This window comes from Camelus ferus, chromosome X (assembly GCF_009834535.1).
Source record: "Camelus ferus isolate YT-003-E chromosome X, BCGSAC_Cfer_1.0, whole genome shotgun sequence".
NCBI lineage: Eukaryota > Metazoa > Chordata > Mammalia > Artiodactyla > Camelidae > Camelus > Camelus ferus.
The window spans coordinates 12634313-12659240 of record NC_045732.1 but is presented as its reverse complement, the minus strand read 5'-3'; the positions used below and the strand labels follow the sequence as shown (position 1 = coordinate 12659240).

At 43.5% G+C, this 24928-nt stretch overlaps 1 protein-coding gene and 1 long non-coding RNA gene across 12 annotated transcripts in view; one reads left to right on the top strand and one right to left on the bottom strand.

The window, feature by feature from the left end:
• LOC116661818 overlaps window positions 1-15039 on the top strand; it is a 55100-nt gene extending 40061 nt beyond the window's left edge. The window contains exons 2-4 of one of the 2 annotated variants that reach the window (XR_004317796.1): window positions 8614-8876; window positions 9147-9267; window positions 14906-15039. This is a non-coding gene — a long non-coding RNA (uncharacterized LOC116661818). Of the gene's footprint in view, window positions 1-8613; window positions 8877-9146; window positions 9268-14858 lie in introns of both variants that reach the window. The other variant, XR_004317795.1, reaches the window with a different exon arrangement.
• The window catches only part of LOC106731049, a 93458-nt gene continuing 77220 nt past the window's right edge, over window positions 8691-24928 (bottom strand). For 2 of the 10 annotated variants that reach the window (XM_032474469.1, XM_032474460.1), the window contains 2 exons: window positions 17536-17658; window positions 15832-16091 (listed from right to left, as the gene is read on the bottom strand). In XM_032474469.1, coding sequence (XP_032330360.1) covers window positions 15861-16091; window positions 17536-17658 — 354 coding nt within the window. In that variant the 3' untranslated portion in view covers window positions 15832-15860. Of the gene's footprint in view, window positions 8823-9160; window positions 9226-14956; window positions 15241-15831; window positions 16092-17535; window positions 17659-24928 lie in introns of those variants that run through there. The other 8 variants (XR_004317776.1, XM_032474462.1, XM_032474463.1 and 5 more) reach the window with 8 other exon arrangements.

The following is a 24928-nucleotide window of genomic DNA, read 5'->3' as shown; positions in this document are numbered from 1 at the left end:
TCTCCTTGTGGTCCTGTGCACTTGGGACCTATGAGAATATGCTACCTGGCTGCCCTGGGTTAAGTAAGTGTCCACCGAGGAATTCATGTCCACCTAGAATCTCCAGCATGCGACTAGATTTGGAAACTGGGCCTTTGCAGACGTCAGTAGGCACATTATGCTGAGGTCACTGTGGAGTAGGATGGGTCCTTAGTCTGCTGTCACCGGCGTCTTTATAAGATGAGAGGATGCAGAGAGAGACGCTCAGAGGAGAAGGCTATGTGACGATGGAGGCAGAGATTGGAGAGATGTGTGTGCAAGCCAAGGGTGGCACGCAGCCCCCCGACCTGGAGAGAGAAACCTGCAACGGAGTTTCTTCCAGAACCTCCAGAAGGAACAGCCCTGCTGACAACTTGATCTCAGACTTCTGGACTCCAGAACGTTTCTGTTGGTGTCAGCCCCCTGGTTTGTGGTGCTGTGTTGTGGCGGCCCCGGGGAGCTCGGGCAGGTGTACGTTCTCAGGTGCATTCATCACGGCCGCGGCCGCGTCGAGGACATCCGATGAGTGACCGAACGCCGTGACGTCGTGTCCTGCTGGACGGCACACTGTGTCACCTCCTGCAGCTCTGGTTTTGCTCCCTCTCACGTGCGCCCCCTTACGTCTCATCTTTGGCCCCCTCTCCCGTGAGTAATGCCTCTCCGTTTCAGGACGACTCTGCCGGTGGCTGATACGGGAGGGAGGGAGGTCGGGGGGCCCTTATCAGCCCCGCCAAACGCGTCCAGCCGAGACGCGGCCATTTCTCTTCGTTCTGCGCTGCTGGCCCAGACACGCCGTGTCTGCTGTTTGAGGTCGGCTGTGCAGACTCGCTGGTCTGGAATGGTTGCACTCCATCATCCCTAGGTGCTCTTCTGTCTACACAGTGCGCTGTGTGCGTGTGTAGCGAGGACTTTCAACTCTGTTTTCTCACTTAACTCTCTCCAGGTGCTGAGGGACAGAAAGACTCTTTTTAATATCCCATTTCGTCAAACATGGGCTCTCTGGGGCTCATAACAGGATGAATAAGGGAGTGCGGCTTTATACCCAGATCTTCTGCCCTCCTTAATTAACAGGTGGTTCCTCAACCTGCCCGCGTGTTCACTCCACACACCCCGTAAACACACACATCGCTGGGTTTGAGACGGGTCTGAGCCTTGCCTGGCTGACCTCACGATAAAGCTGTCACTTCTCAGAAAGCGGATGCCACCTCATTGGCTTCCATGCACATCGGGCAGTGAGCCTTTGCTCGGTAACAAATCTTGGGGGGGCACTTATGATGTGCAAATCACCCAAAGACCCCGCGTCTCCGTCAGTATGCGCAGCACAAGCCCCGCGGGCCGCGTGAGGGATCTGAGGTGTGTGTGCCAGCAGGATGACGCGATCCAGGCGCCATTTTTCATCATGACACGGAGGACCCTGTATCATCAGTGGGGCGGATGCCACAGTAAGGCCGCGGGTGGCTTTGGGTCTGCAGCCTGGGCTGGGTTTCCACGTGCGTTCATTCCTACAGGGTCACATTCAATCCCGCGCAGCCTGACAGAGGGGAAGGAGGCTCACTGCCGCCCTATTTCAAGTAGGGCCACCTGGGGAAAAGGAACGAGATGTTACAATTCCCAGGACAGCCTCCACCAGTTCCTGCCGAAATTGCGTATGGCGGGGCTGAACGGAGTACGAGAACCAAGACGACTCCTGGGCCTACCCTGCCTGTCTGTTCCGCTTTCTGCCCCATCTTTGCATCCAGCCCGGGCTGCGGTCAGTCATGCAGTGGGTCTGACAGCCCTGGAAGAGATGGGCTGAATTCTTCATGGGTTGCACAGTCATCCAACAAGGTGGGAGACCCAGGCTAAGTGCTGTCTGGACGTTAAGATGCATTTTCTAATGACTAGAATCATGCACCTTTAGATGTCTCAATTTAAGGGGAAATTATGACTTTTTAGCTCAGACGCTTTGCAATGTGTGCCGTTTTTGGAAATAATCTATAAAAATATTGAACCACTATGTATACCTGAAACTAACAGAACATTGTAAATCAACTGTACATCAATTAAAAAAAAAACTTTGGTTTTAAAAACTTAATTCAAGGCCAAAGCAGGAGGCAACTGACTAAAACCTGAAACTTAAAAAAAAAAAAAAAAAGGGAGTGTGTATTCCCGGCAGAGTAACTGGAGTGAACGCTTTCCTGCTGGCTGCGCTACAGTGACCCACGTGGCCTTCTGCTGAGTGTGCCCAGCACTTCCCAAACCACCTGCCCCTCCTGACCCCGCCCCCAATTGGAAAACCACTCTGGTTATCAGGTGAATATGTGGCTTTGAGGCAAAGCACTGCCCCTTCTCTTCCACGCCTCAAAATCTTTTAAAATTTACTTTTCTTTTCTATTGAAGTAGAGTTGATTTATAGTGTTTTGTTAGTTTCTGGTGTACAGCCTAGTGATTCAGTTCATATATATATATATAGCTTTTCCATTAAAGGTTATTACAATACATTGAATATAGTTCCCAGTAGGACTTCGTTGTTTGTCTGTTTTGTATGTGGTTGTGTGTATCTGCTAATCCCAAACTCCTAATTTATCCTTTCCCCTTTGGTTACCATAGTTTGTTTTCTATGTCTGTGAGTCTCCTTCTGATTTGTAAATAAGTTTACTTGTGTCACTTTTTAGATACCACATATAAGTGATATCATATGATATTTGTCTGACTTACTTCCCTTAGTGTGATCATCCCTAGGTCCATCCATGTTGCTGCAAATGGCATGACTTCATTCTTTTTCATGGCTGAGTAGTAGTCCATTGTATAAATATACCACAGCTTCTTTATCCAGTCATCTGTCAGTGGACATTCAGGCTGTTTCCAGGTCCTGGCCATTGTAAATAGTGCTGCTCTGAACACTGGGGTGCATTTGTCTTTTTCAGTTAGAGTTCCCCTGGAGACATGCCCAGCAGTGGGGTTGCTGGGCCATGTGGTAACTCTCCTTTTCGTTTGTTAAGGCACCTCCATGCTATGTTCCACAGTGCGTGCCTCACATTCTTGGCCAGACCCTCAGCCCGCTGGCTGTGTTACCCAGTGAATAACTAACGCATGGTTTTCCGTTACTCAGGTCCTATGAGACGGTGTCCAGTCACCCCAGACCGTCTCTACAGATGCATTTAACGTGGAGAAGGCTCTGCATCGTGTTCCATATTTTATGTCCATGTGGCTTGTCTTCTCTAAGTCCCCTGAGGGCAGGTCTGTGCTCACCCACGTGGTGGGTCACAGGGAAGCTGAGAGGAAGCACGTGTACCCAGGCCTGTTCACTGGACATGTCGATGGCAGTGCTTACAGATAACTGTCACCGAACCAAACCTGGGTCCACTCGCCTGCATGCGGCAAAGCCGGTCTGACACTGGGTTGTGGTGAAGGAAGGAGCAGTGTTTATTTGCAAGGTGCCCAACGTGGGGCCAAGCAGAGAAGGGCAGCTGGTGCACAGAAGACCCCAACTGCCTGATGGCTTTCAGGGAAAGAGTTTTAAAGACAGGGGAGGGAAGGGACAATGGGATGCATGATCAGCTCGTGGAGTCTTCTGATTGGCGGGTGGTGAGGTCATCGGGAGTCCACGCCATCAAGTTTCTGGTCCCCGTGGTCTGGGGTCTCCGTGCTGGTGGGCAGCACACAGTTAACTCCTCCCACCTGCTGGGGGTTCCAGGGTCTGCAAAACAGCTAAGGGGACGTGGCTCAGAATATCATCTACAGCCCTCGAGGGGGGATCTCAGGGTCCTTGACTTTGCGTGATGGCTAAGCTATGATTATTTTGTCTTGCTTGACTGTTTCCCTTTGTGTCTGCATTTTCCCACGTCTGTAGTTACATATGTTGGAACTCGGGGGAAGCCTGCGAGGCGAAAGGTTTTCCGCACACAGGAGGCGGGGCGCTGGAGGCGCCTGTCCTGGGCAGGCACCCCCCCCCCCCGGCTCCGGCCACGCTACAGTGTCCGCGCGTCGTGCGCTCCCCGTCCTCGCGCGCGGAGAGCGGATCGTCCCCCGACCCCACGCTCCCAGAGACAACGTGTCTTTTACCCTTTGAAACAGGAGGGGGCTTTTGTTTTTAATCAATAGAGTTTAATTTTTCCCATTTGTTCTTTGAAGAGGCTGGTCTTTCTTCCTTTTTCTTAGTTCCCACCCATCCCTACTATGTTCTTTTTTTTTCCATCAGTATCTGTACTTTTTCTCCACTTCGTCCTTGATTTTTTTTCCTCTTACGGTTTTACCCTCTGCCTGAGATCAGGGTTGTCGTCCCCCAGTGGCTGCGTCTCAGAAGTATGCTTGGTTTTTGTGTTGATTTGTCTTCTGTGCGTGCAAACACCGAGGAGTTTGGGGTTTCCTGCCCCTCATTTCTCTTTGGGTAGAAACACTCCACTTCTGTGTTCAATATGCATCTTTTCAACATAGAATGAGAGGCATTTGGCTCACGAATCCATCGTGAGTGCAACCTTCCCCGGCTGCAGAAAGACTGTCAGTCACCGTTAAAATACTACCGAGTGTCGGGCACTGGATCCCGCCCCCCGCCTTGCCCAATAATAATAATAAATAATAAAAAAAAACCACATCTTTTTTGCCTGGTAGGACCCGAAAAATGAGAGTGGGGCTTTATCTAGCGGGATTTTAAAATCAAGAAGGGAATGAGTCACACTGTTAGTGGTTAAAGGCTAAGTGAGCTAAAATACCGCGTAACAGGGTCTGTTCCAGTGGAACACATCACATGTTTTGTTTTATAAGAGCGAGTGATCGGAAGGGGCTGGGAGGGGGAAAACCCGTCAGAGCCCTCGGGCGGAACTCGTGGGCCCCACGTGACAAGCTCTGCAGTGCTGGGCGCGCCCTGCAGACACAGGGCCGCCCCGTTTCGGGGCCTGGAGCCTCCCTGAGTCCTCGAGGACACTGGCCGAGGTCAGGGAGAAGTACTCCCCGGGTGAGACGGCTTTTTCCTCCCTCCGGGGTGGAAAAGGTCTCCAGAAGACCGTGTTTCTCCTGGCAGAAGGTCCAGCTGCAGAGTTCCTGGTTCAAGAAACAGGCTTAAAAAACATACAAGGTGATTTCATTCTGCCACCCTGGGCTCCTGAAGCGGACTCCGGTGTCCCATGGGTCACCCGAAATTGTGTGCAAAGCTTTGTTTCTTGCCAGTGAACAGAATGCCCCTTCTCCGGGCATTGGTTGGTGGAATAAAAGGTCGTTGAGGGGTCCTCGGTCGTTACGATACAGTGCGCAGACAGCAAAGGGGCGTCTTCCCAGAGACTTTACTGAGGATTTGGTGCATTATTTTATTACAGCTTGCGGGGGCAGAGAGGGAGCTGGCAATGGTCCTGCCCTGGAGCCATGCATGCCCACAGGCAGGAGGTCACTGTGTTCCTGACCTGGGTCCTTGGACCCCTTACTCCGTGGAAATGGATGAGGCCAGACGAGGAGTTCAGGGGAGGCTTTGCTGGGACTTGTGCTGCAGCAGGGGGAGTGAGAGCAAGAAACAGGGGCCCTTGGGGGGTGCTCGGAGAGGGAGGGGGTGAGCAGGACCCTCAAATGGCTGAGGGTGGGGGCGTGTCGGGTCGGGCAGGAGGGGCGGCTCACCCCCTTGGTGGTGCTGTGTGCAGGGAGCACACCTGGCACCTGCTTTTGCTCAGAAGTGGCAGCTGCGTTTGGACTTTTTCTCTGTTGTTCATAACCTGCCCCAACTGTAGACACACGGGGTTAATTTTGGTCCTTTATCGTTTCTTTACACCTGTTGCTGGAGAAGAGGTTTGCCCGGGGGCAGGCGCTGCAGTAACAGGTCCTGGGTCCCAGCCTGTCTCAGTGGGCGCTCCCACAGGATCAGGGAGGGGCATCGTGGGTACTGTATACAGTCGGTTGTGGATGCCACTTTGGTTACTGTATGCAGTCGGTTACGGATGCCAGGGTGGTTACTGTGTATACAGTTGGTTACAAATGCCAGTGTGGTTCCTGAGTACTGCCAGTGTGGTTACTGTATACAGTAGGTAGTGGATGCATTGTGCTTACTGTATGCAGTTGATCACCGATGCCAGTGTGGTTAATATAAACTTGATTATGGATGCCAGTGTGGTTAGTGTATACAGTTGGTTGTGCATGTCATGTGGTTAATGCGTATGCAGTTGGTTGTGGTTGCCAGCGTGGTTCCTACGTTCAGCCGGTTACAGACGCCAGTATGGTTACTGTATATAGTTGGTTACTGATGGCAGTGTGGTTACTGTGTATACAGTCGGTTTCAGATGCCACTGTATTTACTGTATGCAGTTGGTTACGGATGCCAGTGTGGTTACTGTATACCGTCGATTGTGGATTCCACTGCGGTTACAGTATACAGCTGATTGTGCCAGGGTAGTTACTGGGCATACAGTCGGTTACGGATGCCACTGTGGTTGTTGTATACAGTTGTTTATGAATGCCAGTGTGGTTACTATGTATACAGTCGGTTAATGCCAGTGTGATCACTGTATTCATTCAATTGTGGGTTTTGTATGGTTAGTGTATCCAGTCGGTTGTGGACACCAGTGTGGTTACCATGTGTACAGTTGGCTACAGATGCCAGTGTGGTTACTGTACAGTCGGTTCCACATTCCATCTGGTTACTGCATAGTCGGTTACAGATTCCAGTGTGGTCACTGTATACAGTCGGTTGTGAATGCCACTGTGGTTGTATACAGTTGTTTACGGATGCCAGTGTGGTTAATATGTATCCAGTTTGTTCCAGATGCCAGTGTGCTTGCTGTATACAGTCGGTTGTGAATGCCCCTGTGGTCACTGTGTACACAGTAGGGAACAGATGCCAGTGTGCTTGCTGCACACAGTTACGGGTGCCCCCGTGGTTCGCACCCTCTTGGCTGGTGGTCACCCTGGCCCTCCTCAGCCTCCCGTCCAGCATGCCGCGTGCCGCGCGCCCGGCAGGACTGCACGCCTTGAGGACGCGCGTTGACGTTTTGGGGTCAGCGGATACAAAACGCTTTTCAGTTCAAATGCAGCTCACGGAAGCGCGCCCGTAGCACGGTGCCGCTTGCAGGGTTAGGGCCTGTCCGAGTCTATCACATCACATCTCGTGGTGCGTTCCCGTTCTACCCCGCAGCTCCGTTTCTCAAGCTTAAGCTGCGTGTCGGGTTGTTTTTTCATTATTGACCCCAACACGAAGCCTGCTGGCGTATTTCACAAATTGCTACCGGGGACCCGCAGGCATGCCGGTTGCTGTAATTTGTACAAGTGTTTCCTTGTAAACCCAGGACGCGTGAGTCTGCGCGGGCTGCCGTCAAAGTTCCCCAGCCTGAGCGTCTACACAGCAGAGAGGAGGGGGCACAGCGCAGGGGTGCTGTGTGCGCAGCATGCATGAGGTCCTGGGTTCGATCCCCAGTCCCCCCACTAAATAAAAAAAACCAAGTACTTAATGTTTATATAAAAAAAGAAAGAAACAGCACACATTTATGTCTCCCAGCCCTGGAGGCTGGGATCTGAGGTCCAGGTGTCAGCAGGGCTGGTGTCTCCTCAGCCCTCTCCCCTTGGTGTGCAGACGGCCGTCTCCCCGTGTCCTCACGTGGGGGTCCCCGTGTCTGTGTCTGGGTCATCTCTCTTCTTATAAGGACCCCAGTCCTATGGGGTCAGGGCCCACCCTAAGTGACCTCATTTTACCTCCATCACCTCCTTAAAGACCCCCCGTCTCCAAACACAGCCCCATTCCGAGGTCCTGGGATGAGAACTTCATGTGGGAATCTGGGGGAGACACAATTCAGCCCCTAAGACGTGAGCGGACAATTTGACAGAAGAAGGCACCCCCAGGCCCCTGCGTGTGTAGCCAGACCCCATCTCTTCCTGAGCCTGAGTTTCTGTGTCCCATGACCTGCTGTCGACTCGAGGGTCACTCAGAACCCACGCACGCCTGCAGGCACCCCAGCCTGTGACATCCTCTCCGAGGGTCATCTTTTCTGTGAAATCACTGCATCTCAGGGCTCAAAACTAGTCGTCAGCGGATGGCTTATGGTTTTATGCTTCTATGCGGGGAACTCAGTTGTGCACATTATTCATTTTGGAAAAATGTAACATTATATATTACATAAAGTCCCAATTTCCTCTCCACCCAGCTGCTTTTTCTATTAAACGTTTTTTTCATTGAGTTATAGTCAGTTTTACAATGTTGTCCACCCAGCTTCTTGATCCTGTAGGAAATTCAATTTTAACACTTGTGTACACACGTGATGTGTGTGTGTACAAGCTGTGTGTAATTATAACTTTAAACGTATAAATTATATGTCACATATATTTATGTGCATTAGGTAATTATTATGTGAAGCTTTTTTTCTCTCTTGTCTTTACTTAAATTTTTTTATTAAAGTGTACTTGATGGACACTATTCTGTAAGTTACGCGTGCGCAGTATAGTGAGTCACAAGTTTTAAAGGTTATCGTCCATTTAAAGTTATTAAAAAACATGAGCTTTCTTCCCCGGGTTGTACAATGCATCCTTGTAGCTTGTCTGTTTTGTACAAAGTACTTTGTCCCTCTGACTCCCCTCTGGTCACCACTAGTCTGTTCCCTGTGACTCTGTTTCTGTTCTGTTACACTCACTATTTGTTGTGTTTTTCAGATCCCACACAGAAGTGACGGCCTACCGGATCTGTCGTCCTCTGCCTGCCTGCCTTTGCGTTGGAGGGGCCTCCAGACGCTGCATCCACTATGAAGGTGGTCGATCGACTGCAGAAGCCATCGGCTCCGCTGAGCTGTTCAGGGAGAGAAGGTCAAACGCTGGGGTCAGACCTCAGGGAGCGTCTCCACTCAGGCTGTGGGAGGAAAAGGCTGTGGAGACAGGAGAAAGGAAGGCACTGACTTTTTAAAATTATTTTTTCATGGGTGAGTCACGAGGTTTTGGGAGGGGTGGGTGGCTGGTGGAGAAACCGGGAAACCGCCGTGCTGTTTCAGGGGCTTGGGGTGGAGCTGCACAGGGAGCCCGGGGTGATGTCACGGGGGCAGAGGTGACTGCTGTTGGAGTGACCAGGGATGCAGAGCCTGAAGGATCGGGAACCGGTGGAGAGAGAGGTCTCACTCCACATGGGACAGGATGGGGGGGCCCACGGTCCCCTCCACCATCTCCAAGCACCATCCCTCAATGCTGCCTTTCAGTTCTGCACACACACCTGGGAGACGGGTCCACCCTGCCGCAGAGAAGGGAGTCAGGTGCTCATCTGGCCTCGACGGGGACCTGGGACATAAGCCAGCCAGCAAACATCAGGATGTCCGTGAAGTATGTTATTATGTGTACTGTGTATTACATACAACACATATAGAACACATACAATGTCCAATGAATACAGAATCACGACACAGTAGTGTCATGTGTTGATTTCTCTGCATTTACTATACATATATGTTATGTGTAACAAAGTACATAAGACATACATATGTATAATGTTAATTATACACAATGTTACATAACAGGTGTGTTACATTACATATAATTAACAGAAGTATGTATGTTACATATTATGTATAACAGCATATAAGTATGTTATATAATAGTATGTTAGTTGTACATAATGGTTAAGTGTGCTACACACTAATATGTTAATTATACATATAAGTATGTTATATAATATATATTAACAGTATGTACTTATGTCACATTATACATGTTAATTATACATAATTATACATATCATTAACAGTATATACCATAATTATATATCATGAACATTACTATATGACATATATATCATTAACATTAGTGTGCAACACTTACCTATATTATGTATAACTAACATATCAGTGTATAGCATACTTATATATTATGTACAATTAACACATTATGTAACATACAAATGTTAATATGTATATTATATAACATACTTATATGTATAACATAATACTAGTGTGTAACATACTTATATACTGTTAATTATATATAATATTCTGTTAATTAGACATAATGTGTAACACTTATGTATAATTAACATTAGTATCTAACATACTTGCCTCTTATGTATAAACATATTATGTAATATACTTTTATATTATGCAAAATTAATATTAGTATATAATGTACTGATATATCTAACAATTGTATATAACATACTTACATACTAATCTTGTTATACATAATATAAAAAACAGTATGTTAACATTTATTATGTATAACATACTTGTGTATAACATCAGTATGCAATTTACTGATATATTTTGTATAATTAACATATTAGTATATAACATGCTTACACATAAAATTAATAGACAATATGTAATTTAAGTATTAGTACATAATATACTTATATATAATTAATACTACTATGCAACCTACTTACATGTGTATCATACTTATGTGTAATTAACATTAGTATATAACTTACGTGCTAATGTTAATCATACATAATATATAACACACTTATGTATGATTAACATTAGTATATAACATACTTATTAACATACTTATATACTAATGTTAATGAAATATAATTATGCTATATACTAATATGTTAGTGATAGACACTGTTAATTATATATAATGTAGGGAAGTGTGTATACACATATGTATGTTATATAACATATTCTGTATAATTAACATAACATTAAAGTATGATACACAGATTATGTTATACATAGTAAGTGTATGTGTTAATGATATATAATTATGCTATATACTAATATGTTAATCATATGTATGTCTAATTAACAATTATTCATTATGTATAATATGCAACATATTTACATACTAATGTTTATATATTATATAATATGCTTATATGTATAGTTAACATTTAGTTTGTAGCACACTTAACCTACATTATGTATAATACTAGTATATAACATACTTATGTTATATATTATGTATAACAAATATAACACATATTATGTGTAACAGTATGTTACATACTAGTATATATAATGTGGGTTAAGTGTGCTACACACTAATGTTAATTATACATAATGTATCATTAATATTAGTATATACCATAATTATGTATCATGAACATTAGTATATGACATATATATCATTAACATATTAGTGTGCAACATACTTACCTATATTATGTATAACAATATCAGTGTATATTGTAACAAATTATGTATGATTAACACATTATGTGACATAGACTCTAATGTTAATAAGCATATTACATAACATATAATTAACAATAGTGTGTAGCACACTTAACCCAATTATAATTAATACTAGTATGTAACATACTTATATACTGTTAATTATACATAATATATGTTGTTATATACTGTTAATGGTATATAATTATGCTGTATACTAATATGTTAATTATATGAGATAAGTGTTATATATTATGTATAATTAACACTAGTATGTAAGTTATATACTAATGTTAATATGAGTATGTTACATAAAAGGTAAGTGTGCTACACACTAGTAGTCTATTAATTATACATAATAGTTATATACAAATATATGTATGTTATATACAAATACTGTGTTGGTCATACATAATACGTAAGAATGTTACATATTATGTATAACTAACAATATCAGTACATAATATATACTGTTATACATATATCAGTATATTACATACTAATATGTTAATTATGCATAATATAAAAGTATGTAATAGATAAGTGCTACATTACATAACTAACACGTTATATACAAATGTTATATGTATCAGTACATTACATAGTAATATTGTTATTGTTTATACATAAGAGGCAAGTATGTTACATACTAAACTGTTAATTATACATAAGTGTTATAATATACATAATAGTATGTTTTATATTATATATTAGTTATAATTAACATAATATATAACATATATTATGTATAATATATATTAGTTATAATTAATATATAACATATTATGTATAATTAACAGTATATAAGTATGTTACACACTAGTATGTTAGTATACCTAAGTATGTTATATAATATACATATTAACATTTGTATGTTACATAATGTGTTAATTATACATACTATGTAATATACATTATATATAAGTATGATATACACTGATATTATGTTATACAGGTGTGTTACACACTAATATGTTAATGATATATAAGTATGTTAATGTTACATGTTAATTATACATAATAGGTGAGTGTGTTATATAGTAATAATTACATAATAACTATTATGTATAGTTAACCTAGTATTAAGTGTATTAAATACTAATAGTAATATACATAATACATAAGTATGTTGCATAGTAGTAGTATTAGTTATACATAATGTGGGTTATGTGTGCTACACACTAATATTATGTTAATTATACATATAAAGTATGTTATAGATTAACATTAGTATGTATGTTACATATTATACATAATGTTAACTATACATAACTATACATAATATTGAAATTACTATATACCATAATTATATATCATGAACATTAGTATATGACATATATATCATTAACATATTAGTGTGCAACTTACCTATATTATGTATAACATAATATGTAAATAACATAATATACATAATATATAAGTATGATATACACTGATATTACAATATGTATAATTAACACATTATATACAATAGACACTGTGTATATTATATAACATGTATAATTAACATATTAGTGTGTAGCACACTTAACCCACATTATGTATAACATAATACTAGTATGTAACATACTTATATAATGTTAATTATACATAATACATAAGTTGTTATGTACTAATGATAATATATAATTATGCTGTATACTAACTAATATGTTGATATATATCATTAACATGTAACATATAACTATGTTGTATGCTAATGTTAATTATATATAAGTTATATATTATGTATAATTAGTATATAACTTACATACTATTGTTAATTATACATAATACATAAGTATGATATACACTAATATTAGTTACACATAATACAGGTAAGTGTGTTATATACTAATGTTAATAATATGAGTATGTTACATAATAGGTTAAGTGTCCTACAAACTAGTATTCTGCTAATTATACATTATAGATAAGTACGTTATATACTAATACTATGTTGGTCATACATAATACATAAGAATGTTATATACTAATATTTTATGTTAGTTATATGTAATGTAACACACACCTATTATGTAACATACTTTTTATAACACTTATGTACTGTTATGTATAATATACAAATATGTTACATACCATTGTTAATTATACATAATGTAGGTTACATGTGCTACACACTTAATTATATATAAGCATGTTATATAATATATTAAAATTAGTGTGTAAATATGTTGCATGTTATGCATAAGAATTATATTATACATAATAACATATTAGTATAGAGCATAATTATATATAATTAACATTAGTATAGAACATACATCATTAACATATTAGTGTGCAACACTTATATCAGTGTGTATCATACTTATATACATTATTAACATTAGTTGTATGTTACATAATGTGTTAATTATACATAATTTGTTATATAATATACATAATATATATTTATGTATAATTAACATACTATTGTGTAACACTTACCTACATTATATATAACTAATACTAGTATGTAACATACTTACACACTGTCCATTACATATAATATATATCACTAACAGTATATAACAACTTATATGAATATGTTACATAATGTTAATTATACATAATAGTATTATATATGTTATATACTAGTATTATATGTTATGTACTAATATTTAATTACATATTGTGTATTATGTATAAGCATGTTATATACTCTGTACATTGAATACAATAGTATGTAAGACATAATTAACATATTAATATATAAGTATGTTATATACGAATACGTTATACACATTAACTGTTATTTATATTAACATTTATATATATTAGTATATTGCATACTAATGTGTTAATTATACACAACATATAAGTATGTTATACATAATAAATGTTACTGTTTTTTATACATTATATATAACTAACAATAGTAGTATATAAAACAATATTAGTATATAAGTGTTATATACAATTGTTATATATATCAGTACATTACATACTTATGTTAATACATGTTATATGTTATATAATAAACATTAACATTAGTATGTATGTTACATAATGTGTTAATTATAATTTATATTATATACACTGATATTATGTTATACATAATACAGGTGTTATACATTAATATGTTAATGATATATAAGTATGTTAATATGTTACATATATTAAATATACATAAATATGTAAGTATGTTGCATACTAGTATTATGAATTATACATAACACACAACTGTTTATAGTTATATATTATGTATAATTAACATGAGTACATAACATACTGTTAATTATGTGTTACATACTATCATGTTAATATAAATTATACATAATACAGATGTTACTGTTTTTTGTGTGTTGCATAGTTAATTGTACACAAGTTGTTATACAGTAATGTTATACAATGTTAACTGTACACAATATATAAGTATGTTACAAAGTATGTAGATAAGTATGTCATATAGTAATTTTTATATAATATACACTGTGTAATATATAATTTTACCAGTAAAATTGCATATATTATATATTTTTCACTTACATGTTTTATGTTATAATTGTATAGTATATAACATAATGTATACAATATATTTCGTATTTGTTATATAATAGCATATTGTACTACATAGTACTTGTTTATATATAAGTATGTATTTATATATAATTACATGTACAAAATACAATATATAGTATGCACTGCACATATACTATACAAGATACACTATGCGTTGAAAATTCAGTTACATATCCTGTGTTACACAGTATATAGTCTGTATGCTTATTGCGTATTGTAAATCATACAGTATGTGTGTAATATATTGCCTGCCCTCTGGTATGTATTTTCATGTTTATATACTTACGTTTACGACAGTTACACTATTTGCATCTCTGTGAGACTGTGTCTAATGTAATATGCAGCTACTAGCACTCTTGTACTTTGAAAGACTAAAGACGTTAAAGCCGACTTACGATTCTGAGATGAGCGCTCCTGACAGCTGCACTGCGGGCGTCGTGATGTCGGCTGGACGTGGTCATGACACGCCTGCTCCGCGAAGCTCACCTTCGAGGGGAGATGACAGGAGACGCAGTCCCAGCGTCATCTCAAGTACGAATCCGTCTTAGGATCCACTTCCTCGCCATCTCCATCCCGGGGGCCCTGCCCACACGGACTTGCACGCCTCTGGAAGCCCTTTACGGACGGCCCTGTGCTGCCCCCGGGGTGCTTATCGGAGCTGGAGGGGGGGACATCCATCCTTCAGGGAAAGAGCAGAAACAGAGGGGGTGATTATCGGCACCAACTTCCCCACCTCCCAGGTGCCCAGGGAGAGGCTGGCAATCTCACTAAGTCCCCTCTGAATGATCCGGGGTCCCCATGTCCTGGAACAATCCCGATACGGCCACAGGGACGGAACGAGCCAGCGGCCGGGAAGACCTCACCTCCCACAGGCACGACCCTGCTGACCTGCCGTCCTCCCCGCCTCGCTCTGGGTCCGGAACCAGTCCTGATCAGCTTGCCCAACACACAGCCCTGGGCGCTGGGGCTCCTGCGAGCCCCGGATCTCCCCCTGCACTAAAATTGGGACTCTGATCACAAATCCACCATCCCCGAGTTGGCTGGACCAGCAGAACCAGCCATTTTTGTGCCCCTATTTGTTGGGGTCCATTTTGGGGTCATCCCTGCCCTGTCATCTGGATCAGTATTTCCTACTGTCCAGGTTTTCCAGGGAATGAGCATCTGGTGAAACCCTCTCATAATACTTAATACTGCATCTAGGGGAAGAGGTACCACACGTCGGAAGAGCTGGGTTCCCCCGTGCTCCGTATTCACGCCAGGAAGACACAGGCGTCCTGTCCGCACTGTGGCCAGACGATGTCACCGGGAAGGGGAACTGTGACACGCCGCTGCACTGGTGAGATCTGGGGTGATTTCACGTCCCCAGGGAGTCCCCGGGATCCGTGACACTGCGTGGGAGGTCCCCTGAGGCCGGCGGGGAGGCGGGAATGGCTGCTTACGTACGAACACCGTTGAATCCTTAACTGGTGCAAGGCTGTCCGTCTTGCCTGACGGCCTCACTGGTCGCCGCGTCCGAGTCCCTCGATCCTGCTGAGGGAATGTTCAAGAATCAGTACCTCAGACCGTGTCACTGCTGGACTTTCTCCCGCCCGCCCCCTACACCCGCCAGAACGTGGGGACCGGGACTACGGGCACTAGAAGAATGGCACTTCGTTTCACTGCTTTGCTGCCTTGAGAGCCCGGGAGCAGACAGGGCTGGCTTTTACGTCACGGCTGTTTTTCAGTGACTTCGGGGAGACAGATGGCCACTTCTAAGTAGCTGACTGCTTTCACATAATTCGTAGAGAGAGATTCCGCGACAGAAATCGCCTGCTGTTTCCATCAGCGAGCACAGAGCTGTCCTGGCTGGCTCAGAGGCCCCGGGGAGGCAGGCCTGCGCGTCTCCAGGGGCGTCCGGCGGAACCTCGCTATCTGGCGACAGTGACTAAAGTTGGAAGTAACTGTCTGAGTGCACGACCGCCCTGCACATGCGTGTGCATGCACACACGCACACAAACACACGCATGCAAACAGACTCATACAGACACAGACACACATACCTTTAGTCTAATTTCAGAAGAATCCAGAAACCAGCATCCTACCCTCCTTTTAAACAAGTTCAAAACCTACACAAGATTTCTCTCTGTCCTCCCAGTTTTTAAATGAAAACACACCTGGCCGTTAACAAAACACGTTCAGATGCACGTCTGGTATCTCTAAGTTATACACACACTTGGGTGTACACACACACACACACACGTCCTTGAGTGCATGTGTATGTACTTGGGCGTTTATCTAAAAGTGTATGTATGTAATAAACAGACATAAAATGCTGCTGGTGACTCACTGTGTGACTCTGCTCAGGCCACCACGACAAAGTGACACAGACGGGCGGGCTTAAACACCAGATATTATTCCTCCCAGTCCTGGAGGCTGGAATCTGAGACCAGGTGTCAGCAGGGCTGGTGTCTCCTGAGCCCTCTCCCCTTGGGGTGTGGACGGCCGTCTCCTCCCTGTGTCCTCCCGTGGGCGTCCCTCTGTGAGTGTCTGGGTCCTCATCTCCTCTTCTTACAAGGACCCCAGACCTCTGGGATCAGGACCCATCTAGTGACCTCGTTTAACCTCCATCACCTCCTTAAAGACCCCATCTGCAAACACAGCCCCCTTCCGAGGTCTTGGGGGCCAGGACTTCATCACGTAAGTTTTACGGAACATCACTGAGCCCCCAGCCCTCCCATCCTGCAGAGAGAGCAGAGGTGAATGATTTGCACAGGACCCGCGTGGGCGGCGGCGGCGGCGAGGAGGAGGCCTGAGGTTCACAAGCACAGCTGACGGGCTCCGAGGCCAACAGCCTTTCTCCTGGGCTGCCTCTCCCACGCCCGCGCGGGCCTGGACATCAGAGGTGCACGTGGCTTCCCCGCGGCGGGAAGTCCGCAGGGTTTAGAAGTTCCACGGAAAGAGGCAAGACCAGGGCCGGGGCTCGCCCGTCGCTCACCTCCGCCGTGCTGAAATGCGCGCAGTGCTGCCTGGCCGGGCCGCCCGCACCTGTCCGGGTGTCCTTCATCCAGCTCAGGAGCTGACAGGACGGGAGGGGAGCCACCTCCGTGGTCTGCATCTCCTGAGATGAAATAAGAGCACACGGTCTATGTGGGCACACTGCGTCAGAGGGACGGAGGGGCCCCGGGTCCACCAAAATGAGACAGGAGCTGACAGAGTCCCTGCTGCGTCCCCAGAATGCGAGTCACCGCGCACCGCGTTCCAGACGCCTGGATGGTGTCAACGACACAGGCACGTGGCGGGAGGTCAGGGTGCTCACCCGACCTTGGACATTGCAACCTTCCTCCACCGGCTCTCACGGGGCCCCTGGGGGAGCCAGCTGGGGGCAGGGGGAGGAGGTGCTCACCCGTTGAAGGTGACCCTGACAGACGGGCCCTGGCTTCACAGAGCTTACTGTCTCCCGGGGAGCTGCACGTTGGACAGGCGTGGAAATCGACACGCTGCACAACAGACCTTGCTGCCACCTCCTCCCCTCTGTCCTAGGCATCGAATCTTCACACGACCTTGTCTCTCTCAAAGCAGCAGCTACCTGCCTCCTTAACACCCTTGGATTCTGCACGACTTTCCTATGCACGGTGGCTCCAACAAGGACCGCGGGCTTGGCAGCTTGAAACCACAAAACTGCTGTCTTGTGGTTTTAAACAGAAACCTCTAAACTGAAGGTGTCTGCAGGGCTGCGTTCTCCTGCAGGCTCCCGCGGAGAATGGACTTCCTGCCTTTTCCAGCTTCTGGGGCCCCTACACTCCTGGACTTGCAGCCCCGAACTCCATTGTCAAGGCCAGCCGTGCAGAACCTTGCAACCAGATAATCCTCTGACGGCCTCTTACTGGGGCCCTGGTGATGACACTGGACCCCCTGGTCAGCGGTCATCTTCCCATGTCAAGGTCCTTAACTTGTACCACATCTGCGAAGTCCCTTTGGCTGTGTAAGTTCACATATTCACAAAATTTGGGGATTAGAATGTAGATGTCTATGGGGCCATTACTGTCCACCAGGCAGGAGCCAGGACCTGGACATCTGTGGGGGCAGGATTCTGTCCACCCCATGGGGGCTGGAAAGTGGACGTCTGCGCAGACAGAATTCAGCTGACCTCTCTCAGCCCTGGGCTCCTGGGTGGGTTCCCCAAAGCGTATTCAGCTCTTTTACTGTTTTACTGTATTTCTGAATAACAGAGACAGCCCAGAAAGGAACCCACACACCTACGGCCAAGTGATCTTCCACAGAGGAGGAGAGACTATACAATGGAGAAAAGGTGGTCCCTTCAGCACGTGGTGCTGGGGAAACTGGACGTTAGACCACCTCCTGACACGAGACACAGAAATACACTCAAAATGGCTTAAGGACTTAAATGAAAGGCGTGGCACCATTAAGTTCCTAGCAGAAAACACAGGCAAAACATTCTCCGACACAAATCGTAGCAACGCTTTCCTAGCTCAGGCTCCCAAGGCAATAGAAATAAAAGCAAAAACACACAAATGGGAACTAATCAAACTCAAATGCTTTTGTACAGCATAGGAAGCCATCAACAAACGAAAAGACAACCTACATATGGACTGGGAGGGAGTATTGGCAAACGATGCAGCTGACAAGGGCTCAATTCCCAAAATGTACAAACAGCTCATACAACTCAATCAAAGGACGGGCAGAAAACCGAAACAGACGTTTCTCCAATGAAGATGTCCAGACAGCCAACGGGCATGTGCAAAGATACTGAATATCGCTTATTATCAGAGAAATGCAAATCAAAACCACAATCAGATAGCCCCTCATACCAGTCAGCATGGCCGTTATTCAAAAGTCCATGAACAATAAATGCTGGAGAGGCTGTGGAGAAATGGGAACCCTCCTACACTGCGGGTGGGAATGCAGTTTGGAGCAGCCACTGTGGAAAACAGTATGGAGATTCCTCAAAAGACTAGGAATAGACTTACCATATGACCCAGGAATCCCACTCCTGGGCATCTATCCAGAAGGAACCCTACTTCAGGATGACACCTGCACCCCAATGTTCACAGCAGCACTATTTACAATAGCCAAGACATGGAAACAGCCTAAATGTCCACTGATAGATGACTGGATAAAGAAGATGTAGTGTGTGTGTGTGTGTGTATCTATATATATACACATATATATGTATAAATAAAATGGACTTATTTTATACATTAAAAATGGAATACTACTCAATCATAAAAAAGCATAAAATGATGCGATTTGCAGCAACATGAATGGATCTTGAGATTATCCTACTAAGTGAAGTCAGTCAGAAGTAGGCAGATATCATATGATATCACTTATACGTGAATCTAAAAAACAGTACAAATGAAGGTATTTTCAAAACAGAGAGATTCACAGACATAGAAAACACACTTACGGCTACCAAAGGGGAAAGGTGGTGAGGGATACATCAGGAGTTTGGATTTGCAGATACAAACCACAATATATAAAACAGACAAACAAGGATGTGCTGTAATAGCACAGGGAACTATATTCAATATCTTTTAATAAACTACAGTGTTAAATAATCTCAAAAGTAAATAACTGAGTCACTGCTCTGTACACCTGAAACTAACACAATATCGGAATCAATTATAAAAATAAATCATAAACAAATAAATAATAAACTTCAATATAAAAGAAGACCCCCGTGCCTCTGACATGAGCCACCATCCAGCCCCAGACCTCACTGCCTATGAGAACTGGCATCTCACTGTGCCAGGAAATACCCTGAAACGACAGATTATCCGTAGGATCAGAGGTCCTCCCAGACCTGCACCCTCTGTGCCACATGCAAGGACCACGCAGTCACGGTGGGCATGGCTGAGAGGCGGCGATGCCTGCGTGGGCACGGGGCCGACCACTCCCATCTCCAGCTGGACTCTGATGACGGCTTCACACTCACTTTGCAGGATAAGGGTCTGGACGCTTTTCTAACTCACTTAACAGTGATGAGAAATGTGAGGTGAGGCATTTAGGAGACCACAAGCCAAAGCTCTCCTTCCTCTGGCAACTCAACCCGGGCCAGAGATGGAAAACATGCACTTTAGAATAAACTGGATGTTTAAAGAATACTGGTTCATCGCTCTCTCAGACATCCCTCACGCTAAGCCAGCTTTCCGAACAGATCGCTATCCCCAGTGCTTTTACCTGCTGCAGCTGAATGGTTCTCACTCAGGTTTGCCTTGACGGTCACTGCTTTTATCCTCGGTGAAAAGCAAACCAAACCACGGAAGTGGCTGAGCTGCCGTCAGAGTAGCTGGCATGGAGGGTTTAGTGTGTGCGGGGATGGGGGATGAGGAGGTGTTTTGCAGGGTGTGTGGGGCTTGAATGTTGCACCAGGATTAGGACTGGTGCGAACAGAGCCTCTCAAAGAGCGCTGGGAAAAGGAGGGAAGTGAGTCTCTCTCAGGTCGAGGTGACCCTGAGCTATATGGTCCAGGTCTGGTGTCAGACATTCCTCAGAAACCAGGGTCCTCGCATCCCCCTGCTCCTGAATCCATAGTTAATGGCTCCTGTCCTCATGGTCCAGGATGACGGCTCCCCATTTCAGGGGGCAAAGGAGAAGGAAGACAGGATGTCTTTGAAGGATGGCTTCTTGTATGTCATCAGGGCAGTGGGCAGAGAGATGAAAAATCTTTGCCTTGGGAGGTACTGTGTATGAGTGATGGTTTCATTAAGAATTAGGTGTGTGACCTTAGGCAAGGCTCAACTGCTGTAACACAACAATGATGGTGATGATGGTGGTGATGATAATTGTGACGATGGTGATGGTGACAATGGTGGTGATGGTGGTGGTGATGATGCTGATGGTGATGGTGGTGATGATGATAGTGGAGATGATGGTGCTGGTGATGGTGGTGATGGTGGTGGTGATGATGGTGATGGTGGTGATGATGATAGTGGAGATGATGGTGCTGGTGATGATGTTGATGGTGATGGTGGTGATGATGATAGTGGAGATGATGGTGCTGGTGATGATGGTGGTGGTGGTGGTGATGGTGCTGATGTACATGATATAGGTGGTAGTGGTGATGGTGATGATGTAGGTGATGCAGATGGTGGTGATGGTGATGGTGCTGATGTAGGTGGTGGTGATGATGGTAATGGTGCTGATGTAGGTGATGTAGATGGTGATGGTAGTGATTGTGGTGATGATGATGTTGATAGTGATGGTGTTGGTGATGATTTTGATGGTGGTCATGGTGGTGATGATGGTTTTGAAGATGATAGTGGAGATGATGGTGATTGCGATGATGATGATGATGGTGATGGTGTGGATAGTGGTGATGATGGTGGTGGTGAAGGTGACGATGTGGCCTGTCTCACAGGACTGTCACAAGAGACAAATGAGCTAAATTATACAGTCTCTTGAAAATTATTACGGTTTATACACATGACAGTTGTTCTGGTGATCCACTCTGATGAGTATCTTTATTTTCTTCAAGGCTCAAATTTCAAAACAACCTAGTTCAGTTAATTAGAATGGAACTACGTATGTGTTTGTTTACATATATATGTATCAGGAGAGATGAATCTAAACATATAGCCATTGCATTTATAGAAGATGGACACTCAAAAACACTACTCAGCATGTAATCAATGAAGCCAGAACACCCCTCACACCATACCCAAAAATAAACTCAAAGCGGCTTAAAGAGTTAAGTATAATACACGACACCATAAAACTCTAGGAAGAAAACATAGGCAAAATATTCTCTGACATAAATCATCCCAATGTTTTCGTAGCTCAACCTCCCAAGGCAATAGAAATAAACAAATGGGAACTAATCAGGCTTATAAGCTTCTGCACAGCAAAGGAAACCACCAACAAAATTAAAAGACAAACTATGTATGTGCTGGGAGAAAATATTTGCAAATGATGTGACCAACGAGAGCTTAATTTCCACACTATACAAACAGCTCATACAACTCAGTAACAGCAGCAAAAAAAATCAACCCAATAAAAATGGGCAGAAGACCTAGATAGACATTACTGTAAAGAAGTAAACAAGTGGACAATAGATGTAAGAAGAGATGCTGAACATTGCTAATTATTAAAGAAATAAAAATTAAAAGTAGAATGGGGTATCACCTCACTCCAGTAGGAATGGCCATTATTAAAAAGTCTACAAGTAGTAAATGCTGGATAAGGTTGGAGAAAGGAGGCCGTCCTACACTGCTGATGGGAATGTAAACTGGTGCAGCCACTGCGGGGAACAGTATGGAGGTTCCTTAAAAAAAAATATACTTATCATGTGATCCAGCAATCCCACTCCTGGGCATATATTTGAAGAAAACTCGAATTCTAAAAGATACATGCACCCCGATGTTCACAGCAGCGCTATTCACAATACCCAAGACATGGAAGCACCTACATGTCCATTGACAGATGACTGGATAAAGAAGATGTAGTGTGTGTGTGTGTGTGTGTGTGTGTGTATACACACACACATATATAAATAGAAATAAATGGATTATTATTTTATACATTAAAAATGGAATACTATGCTGCCATGAAAAACAATAAAACAATGCCATTCGCAGCAACATGGATGGATCTTGAGATTAGCTTACTAAGTGAAGTCAGTCAGAGAAAGGCAGGTATCATATATCACTTATATGTGGAATTTGAAGAAAACAGTACAAATGAACTTATTTTCAAAACAGAAAGAGACTCACAGACATAGAAAACGAACTTATGGCTACCAAAGGGGAAAGGTGGTGAGGGATACATTAGGAGTTGGGATTTGCAGTTACAAACCACAATATATAAAACAGATAAAGAACAAGGATGTGCTGTAATAGCACAGGGAAGTATATTCAATATCTTTTAATAAACTATAGTGTTAAAGAATCTCAAAAACAAATAACTGAATCACTGTGCTGTACACCTGAAACTAACACAACATTGGAAATCAATTATAAAAATTATAATAAAATAAATTAATTTCAATATAAACGAAGACCCCCGTCCCTGTGACATGAGCCACTATCCAGCCCCAAACCTCACTGCCTATGATAACTGGCATCTCACTGTGTCAGGAAAATACCCTGAGATGACAGATGTTAATAGCAGCACTATTTACAACAGCCAAGACATGGAAGCAAGTTGAGTGTCCATCAACAGATGACTGGATAAAAAAGATGTAGTGTGTGTTTGTGTGTGTATACACACATACATATATATAAATAAATAAAATAGACTACTACTCAGCCATCAAAAAGCATAAAATAAAGCCATCTGCAACAATGGATGGACCTAGGAGATTATCATCCTAAGCGAAGTATGTCAGAGAAAGACAACCATCATATGATATCACTTATACGTAGAATCTAAAAAAACAGTAAACACGAACAAATTTTCAGAACAGAAAGAGATTCAAGGACATAGAAAACAAACTTATGGTTACCAAAGGGTAAAGGGTGTGGGGAAGGATAAATTAAGAGTTTGGGGTTAGCAGATACACACTACTGTATAAAATAGATAAACAACAAGGTCCTACTGTACAGCACAGGGAACTATATTCAATATCTTATAATAACCTATGGTGGAAAAGAATATGAAAAAGAATACATATATATATGGGGGTGTGTGTGTGTGTCTATATATATATATATGAATAACTGAATCAGTATGCTGTACACCTGAAACGAGTACAACATTGTAAATCAACTGTCACAAAAAATTACTCAGCAAAGACTAACAAGTTTTATTTCCCCAAAGCTGTCTTCACATCAGACAGACCTGGTGCAATTTTACACCGTATCCTGTTTATTTGCTCCGTATGTTCATCACACCTTGGATGGGAAGGACTAATCTCTGTCTCCCCGGTACCTGTCTCGGTGTCTAACACCTACGACGTGCTCCATAAATGCCCTGAGTTGAGTTAAATGCTGCAACACTATTCAGGAGCCACACAGAGGTGACGGGGGTGGGGAGGGCTGGGGACGGCAAGGCGAGGGAGTGAGAAGAAACAGATGGAGAACGGGATGGAGAAGCGAGGAACCGGAAAGCCCACACGGCCACACAGATGCCCTGGGTCTGTTCACGCAGGTCATCCACAAGTCCCCAGTGAGTGCGTCTCACCACTCCGCCCGCGTGTCCAGTCTGGTCCAAGATGCCCCCAGCTCTCCCGGGACAACCCCAATAGCCTGGACCTGCTGCCCCGTCTCAAAACCCCCTTCCTGCAATTCAGTCTATTCTCCGCACAGCAGTCAGACTGGTCCTTTTTGGACTCAGCTCACGTGTCTCAAGTGGCCTTGTCCCAGAAGCAGAACCTGGGTGGGGGACTGAAGGCAGGGAGGGACGGGGGCCCTGGGCAGGGAATGGGGACG